A 7,890-nucleotide genomic window follows, 5' to 3' on the forward strand; every position below is an offset into this window, starting at 1 on the left:
CCACCCTGTGCCAGACACTACACTGCCTCCACCCTGTGCCAGACACTACACTGCCTCCACCCTGTGCCAGACACTACACTGCCTCCACACTGTGCCAGACACTACACTGCCTCCACACTGTGCCAGATACTACACTGCCTCCACACTGTGCCAAACACTACACTGCCTCCACCCTGTGCCAGACAGTACACTGCCTCCACCCTGTGCCAGACACTACACTGCCTCCACCCTGTGCCAGACACTACACTGCCTCCACCCTGTGCCAGACACTACACTGCCTCCACCCTGTGCCAGACACTACACTGCCTCCACCTTGTGCCAGGCACTACTCTGCCTCCACCCTGTGCCAGACACTACTCTGCCTCCACCCTTTGCCAGACACTACACTGCCTCCACCCTGTGCCAGACACTACACTGCCTCCACCCTGTGCCAGACACTACACTGCTTCCACCCTGTGCCAGACACTACACTGCCTCCACACTGTGCCAGACACTACACTGCCTCCACACTGTGCCAGACACTACACTGCCTCCAACCCGGGCCAGACACTACACTGCCTCCACCGTGTACACTACACTGCCTCCACCCTGTGATAGACACTACACTGCCTCTACCCTGTGCCAGACACTACACTGCCTCCACCCTGTGCCAGACACTACACTGCCTCCACCCTGTGCCAGACACTACACTGCCTCCACCCTGTGCCAGACACTACGCTGCCTCCACCCTGTGCCAGACAGTACACTGCCTCCACACTGTGCCAGACACTACACTGCCTCCACACTGTGCCAGACACTACACTGCCTCCACACTGTGCCAGACACAACACTGCCTCCACCCTGTGCCAGACACTACACTGCCTCCTCACTGTGCCTGACACTACACTGCCTCCACCCTGTGCCAGACACTACACTGCCTCCAAACTGTGCCAAACACTACACTGCCTCCACCCTGTGCCAGACAGTACACTGCCTCCACCCTGTGCCAGACACTACACTGCCTCACCCTGTGCCAGACACTACACTGCCTCCACCCTGTGCCAGACACTACACTGCCTCCACACTGTGCCAGACACTACACTGCCTCCACCCTGTGCCAGACACTACACTGCCTCCACCCTGTGCCAGACACTACACTGCCTCCACCCTGTGCCAGACACTACACTGCCTCCACCCTGTGCCAGACACTACACTGCCTCCACACTGTGCCAGACACTACACTGCCTCCACACTGTGCCAGATACTACACTGCCTCCACACTGTGCCAAACACTACACTGCCTCCACCCTGTGCCAGACAGTACACTGCCTCCACCCTGTGCCATACACTACACTGCCTCCACCCTGTGCCAGACACTACACTGCCTCCACCCTGTGCCAGACACTACACTGCCTCCACCCTGTGCCAGACACTACACTGCCTCCACCCTGTGCCAGGCACTACTCTGCCTCCACCCTGTGCCAGACACTACTCTGCCTCCACCCTTTGCCAGACACTACTCTGCCTCCACCCTGTGCCAGACACTACACTGCCTCCACCCTGTGCCAGACACTACACTGCTTCCACCCTGTGCCAGACACTACACTGCCTCCACACTGTGCCAGACACTACACTGCCTCCACACTGTGCCAGACACTACACTGCCTCCAACCCGGGCCAGACAGTACACTGCCTCCACACTGTGCCAGACACTACACTGCCTCCACCCTGTGCCAGACACTACACTGCCTCCACCCTGTGCCAGACACTACACTGCTTCCACCCTATGCCAGACACTATACTCCAGCCCTCCAATGGTCTGAGGGACAGTGAACCGGCCTCCTGTTTAAAAAGTATGAGGACCCCTGATTTATAGATTATAGGAGGTCCCATCTCTTCTTTAGACTTCTGTTTATGATACTTTTATACAAGACACAAGAGAGAAAAAGCTAAAATTGTTACTTTTATTCTTGGATACATTGTATTTTCTTGATTCCACTCTTTATATATTTTTATGCTTCTTAATATCAAAGTCTTTGTTTTGTAAAATAAGTCCTCCATATTGTCCTCCCAAGACTTTACTGACCATTATTTCCCAGATGTTTTACACTCTCATGACCTGCAGACACAGTACGCAGCTAAATTCATCGGAGAATTAAAGAAGATTAACCAGACAGGTATTGGATATTTTTCACAAGGAGCATAAACCTGCCTGGTTCCATGGATGTAAAGTTGTTCTACTACATTGTTGGCTTTTCGAAGTCTTTGTTGACTCTTCTGATGTTCCTGCCATTGTGGAGACTCATTTTTAGAAACTGTATGAGACATCCAGGACTTATTTTTTTATGGCAATCTTCATCTCACATGCCTTCAGTGAGTAGTGTTGCCCCTTCCATGATTTCCAAGTCATACCCTTTCCATATTGGTCATTTTTACCCTTCAGGTATAGACCATTGAGGTTGGCCATGTGACAGGCGTTGTACCAGGAGGCTCCACGAAAACTGGCTGCACAGTTACCCACACTGTTGTCTCTGTCCTTGTCATGAGTGGAAAACTTCATCTCGTTCTGAGTTTTTAGTGAATCTCCTGTTAAGGATACAGACAAAGATAATATTAATAATTGCAAAATATCTGTGGTCAACTCTCAAACCAGCCTTGACCTTGTGTCTCAATGGTCAAGGCTGTAAAGAGATCGTCAAAGTGAGGCAGTAGGCGCCTCGAGTGAAGGGGTAAAGATGGAGAGGGCAGGCATGTAGAGGACAAGATTTAATTTTCACCAAAACCAATGTAAAATAACAAAGTACTTCCAAGGACCCCAAATAACCACTGAAGATGTGGACCTCTTACCAATAGGTTTGTTGGGGTCACCATCTTTAAATGCCCCAATATGGAGCTTGTATCCATCCTCCTCTAGATCAATGGCAAACAGAGACAAAGAGAAGGCGTCATAGATCCCGTACCGAGCATCATTGTCAAAATCTACTAGGTCAACCCGGAGATGATAGGACCTCTTCCGGGTGAGAAGGTGAATGTTCTGCAGACCTGGAGATGATGGCAGGAGGATTTGTGATGTCATACATATCTCAAGATTAAAAAATAAAAAGAATATATAAAAGACAAACTATAGACCTTACCCAGCCAATATTCTCCATCCGCATTCCCAAACCCGCTCTTGTATTCTTTCCAGCCTCGATAGAAGTCAACACTCCCATCAAACCTCTTCTGAAACACCTGGAGAGCAGGAGACAACCATTAATGAGTCCATATGTAAAAACGCAAGAAATGTAACTAATGTTTCTTGTACATCTGGAATTCTCAAACTCTCATCACTATTTATGACTTAGTTGTTTGAAACTTTTTTTAACCTGTAAACTCTCTTAGAAATAAGTTTTCTACTGTCTGACAAGGATTCGTCTGGTGTACCAGCTCTTAGATACTTTACAGGGCAGTGATCACAGATCCCAATGCTGAAGACCTGGACACTTACTACAAATTTACTATCTAGATGTACCCCCTGCACTAGTGACCCTTGTCAGTAGTCACTGTACTGTACGCCCATCCGCTATAGAAAACAATATAGACTTTTCACTCTCACCCACAAAGCTCTAAACTAGACCACCCTACATCTGTCTATCACCCAGTCCGTGATCTCCACAGTGCTGCACTGCCCTACATCTCGTCCTCATCTCAGTCTACCACCTATCCGTCCACTCTAGAGTGCTGCACCGCTATACATCTCCTCCTCATCTCTACCACCCTACCCGTCCTCTCCACAGTGCTGCACCGCTATACATCTCCTCCTCATCTCTACCACCCTACCCGTGATCTCCACAGTGCTGCACCGCCTTACATCTCCTCATCTCTGTCTACCACTTATCCATCCTCTCTACAGTGCTGCACCGCTATACATCTCCTTCTCATCTCTACCACCCTACCCATCCTCTCCACAGTGCTGCACCGCCCTACATCTCCTCCTCATCTCAGTCTCCCACCTATCCGTCCTCTCCACAGTGCTGCACCGCCCTACATCTCCTCCTCATCTCAGTCTACCACCTATCCGTCCTCTCTACAGTGCTGCACCACCCTACATCTCCTTCTCATCTCTGTCTACCACCTTCCTGTCCTCTCCACAGTGCTGCACCACCATCCATCTCCTCCTCATCTCTGTCTACCACCTTCCCGTCCTCTCCACAGTGCTGCACCACCCTCCATCTCCTCCTCATCTCAGTCTACCACCTATCCGTCCTCTCCACAGTGCTGCACCGCCCTACATCTCCTCCTCATCTCAGTCTACCACCTATCGTCCTCTCCACAGTGCTGCATCACTATACATCTCCTCATCTCAGTCTACCACCTATCCGTCCTCTCCACAGTGCTGCACCACCCTACATCTCCTCCTCATCTCTGTCTACCACCTTCCCATCCTCTCCACAGTGCTGCACCGCCCTACATCTCCTCCTCATCTCAGTCTACCACCTATCCGTCCTCTCCACAGTGCTGCAGCGCCCTACATCTCCTCCTCATCTCAGTCTACCACCTATCCATCCTCTCCTTAGTGCTGCAGTGCCCTACATCTCCTCCTCTTCTCAGTCTACCACCTATCCGTCCTCTCCACTATGCTGCAGCGCCCTACATCTCCTCCTCATCTCAGTCTACCACCTATCCGTCCTCTCCACAGTGCTGCACCGCCCTACATCTCCTCCTCATCTCAGTCTACCACCTATCCATCCTCTCCTCAGTGCTGCAGCGCCCTACATCTCCTCCTCATCTCAGTCTACCACCTATCCATCCTCTCCTCAGTGCTGCAGCGCCCTACATCTCCTCCTCTTCTCAGTCTACCACCTATCCGTCCTCTCCACAGTGCTGCAGCGCCCTACATCTCCTCCTCATCTCAGTCTACCACCTACCTGTCCTCTCTACAGTGCTGCACTACCCTACATCTCCTTCTCATCTCTGTCTACCACCTTCCCGTCCTCTCCACAGTGCTGCACCACCCTACATCTCCTCCTCATCTCAGTCTACCACCTATCCGTCCTCTCCACAGTGCTGCAGCGCCCTACATCTCCTCCTCATCTCAGTCTACCACCTACCTGTCCTCTCTACAGTGCTGCACTACCCTACATCTCCTTCTCATCTCAGTCTACCACCTACCTGTCCTCTCTACAGTGCTGCACCACCCTACATCTCCTCCTCATCTCAGTCTACCACCTATCCATCCTCTCCACAGTGCTGCACCGCCCTACATCTCCTCCTCATCCCAGTCTACAACCTATCCGTCCTCTCCACAGTGCTGGACCGCTATGCATCTCCTTCTCATCGCTGTGTACCACTACCCGTCCTCTCCACAGTGCTGGACCGCTATGCATCTCCTTCTCATCGCTGTGTACCACTACCCGTCCTCCCCACAGTGCTCTAGCGCTGACCTTGCTCTCTGAAATGTACTACTCAAAAGTCACTCCTATTTCTCACCGTCCAGGGTCCTCCGTCACTGCTCATGTCACAATACACAGGTATCGGGGGAGAACTCAGACCACCAGGATAAATCAGGTACACACCATCCGAGGTCAGATCCTGAGCAAATACATCCGAGCAGTCAAGAGGGTGGCAGGTATCTCTGCAGCTATCGACTAGGAGGAGAGGACACAAGATGAGGTCAGGGGCCTCCGTAGATCAATTGCATCTAAAGAGGTTATTACACTTCACCCTAAAATCTGTATAAAGTCAACCATTAAAATATCTCTACTTACAGCAAAATTGCAAATCTCATGGTTCTTAAATGATCCCTTAAACTATAATTTTCCCCGATTTACCTAATTCCTATAGTCCCATGCCCCTTAGTAGAGGGGTGACGCTATACTTACGACTCCCCTGGTTCAGAGGTGCGGATCCAGGGGTCACGTATCCGCTCTGCATCAGCAAAAAGAAGGCGAAATTCAGCGTCAGCTTCTGATTGGAGGAGAAGGATATAAATGTTATTACAGGTCAGTGTTGCCAGTAATAGCTCTGATCTGTCAATAATTAGGATCTTCGTCACATCGTTTGTCCATATCCGGTCTTATAATTAGGCCATAACAGGAATCATCTCTCACCGGTAACATTGTATCACCGGACACTACCACCACTGTGTCCTTACCTCCATGCTCGGGGATATCTCCACCCTAGAGATGGCGTTCAGGTCTCTTCTCTGTAAAGGGCGAGGTCACAAGTCATGATTACCCGCCTGCCAGACCCAATATTAACCCGATGTGGACTTCCTGGTCAGAGCCGAGGAAGAGGATAATGAAATCTTTCAGACTTCTCAGGAAGTTATAGAGGAGCAGACAGAGCGGGGCTTGTGTATTTACAGGAAATATGTTTCTTAGTCTTCGTTCTAGAACGTTGCCCTGATCTGAAGATCTCAGCGTCATCCTGAGCCCTGGCAGATAATCGTCTGGCTTCTTGTGGCAGCCTGTGCCCAGAGCTTCTCCGTATCTATATATCTCATTCTTAGGTCTGTTATCTAGGGATATATCATAATATAGGATGAAACATAAGTGAATATTTGCTCAACAAGATCTGATTGGAGGGTTTATCTGGAAAGTCCTTCTCCTGCTTAGATAAGAAGAAACCAATGCCTAGAAAGCCAAGCTTCTCTAAGATATCTCTCCACCTACGAGCTACAAAGCGGAGAAACCTTTAGCTCAGCATCTCTGGTGACAACTTATCTCCTGGGAAACACAAAAGTCCAAACTGTTCAAAATCTGTGTCTCCCTAAATATAATCTCAACCCAAGGGCATAACTGGCTTTAATTTATTTATAAAAGGATTCAAAGACTTTTAAACATTCAGCCCAATCATGGACCCTTAACATAATCGTCAGATCCTCCGTCCATCTAAGGTCCAGTTATCCATAGGTCAAGTCAGTGGTGTAATGTGCAATATTCTTAAAGAAGAAATGACTTATTTCTCTTTTGACATTTTGCATCCTCAGAAGTGACTCCGCTAGAGCTGAAGATGTGGTGGAGCAGCACTGTGAGTTGTAATGATGGCAACATGGCTGCTATAGAGACACAGACGCCCCTCTATAGCGCCCTCCGTTCTGCAGGCCGCTGTGTGTCTACAAGACGTCGACAACCCGTCGTTGCAGGCAGCACAATGCATTGCGCCATCTCCTCTGTGGGCAGGAGAGAAGACTCCAGATCTCCAATTAGGTGAGCATAAACTTTATTTTTCTTACTGGACATTATTACTGGATTACTGGACGATTATTGTCTTATCTGGTCGACATGGAGCCACCCTGTCCTTTAGCTACTCCTTATTCTGGCTCATAAGGTGGGCTCCACGTGCAGGATCCTAATATGTCATCCACATGGTCTATTAGGACAGGCTAACAGGGGTTTTCTTGGTGGGACCGCTCTCTAATAGACTGCTCATGTACCACCATTGATGTGGTTGCCCAGCCTGAAGTCGAGGACTTTGACTATCGGCCTGAAAATGAAGGATACATCTTAGCTACATGTGAGAAGTATGTCAGGACTTCGGGTGGAATAAAAAGGTCCTTGTTACAACCTAATATTTGTTTTATTGTGACAATTACATAGAGAACAATTGATTTACACATGGTGTATAATTATTTCTGAATATGACCCAAGATACGCAAGAGACACCACAACATGAGACACCAGAGACGTCCACATCCCGAGGAGTCACCCGATCTAGATTGTGGTCTTCACTTGTCCATTCACTATGATCATTTGGACAAATCTAATAAGAATTTCCTCCACTTGTTACAATGTAATGAAGCAGAAGATCAGGACTAGTGGTTGATCGACCTCACCTGGTCATGTATGAAGAGCTTGGTTGTAGTCACAGATCATTGTTATGGTTTTCTGATACCACCAGAGGTTGGCACAATCGTAATCTCTGTTCATT

The 7,890-nt window shown here is 49.2% G+C and overlaps 1 protein-coding gene across 1 annotated transcript; it reads right to left on the reverse strand.

Moving 5' to 3' along the window:
• Positions 1 to 1,929: 1,929 nt before the first annotated feature.
• Positions 1,930 to 6,327, reverse strand: LOC141050839 (microfibril-associated glycoprotein 4-like). Its single transcript, XM_073547518.1, has 6 exons — positions 6,113 to 6,327; positions 5,841 to 5,925; positions 5,449 to 5,606; positions 3,114 to 3,210; positions 2,827 to 3,021; positions 1,930 to 2,565 (listed from the first exon to the last, which is right to left on the reverse strand). Exons 1-6 carry the CDS (start codon positions 6,116 to 6,118, stop codon positions 2,315 to 2,317), a joined length of 792 nt encoding a protein of 263 aa, XP_073403619.1. The 5' UTR covers positions 6,119 to 6,327; the 3' UTR covers positions 1,930 to 2,314.
• Positions 6,328 to 7,890: the final 1,563 nt, after the last annotated feature.

Source organism: Dendrobates tinctorius, unplaced genomic scaffold, assembly GCF_039654945.1.
Source record: "Dendrobates tinctorius isolate UK_male_01 unplaced genomic scaffold, ASM3965494v1 ptg000152l, whole genome shotgun sequence".
In the NCBI taxonomy this organism is placed as follows: Eukaryota; Metazoa; Chordata; class Amphibia; order Anura; family Dendrobatidae; genus Dendrobates; species Dendrobates tinctorius.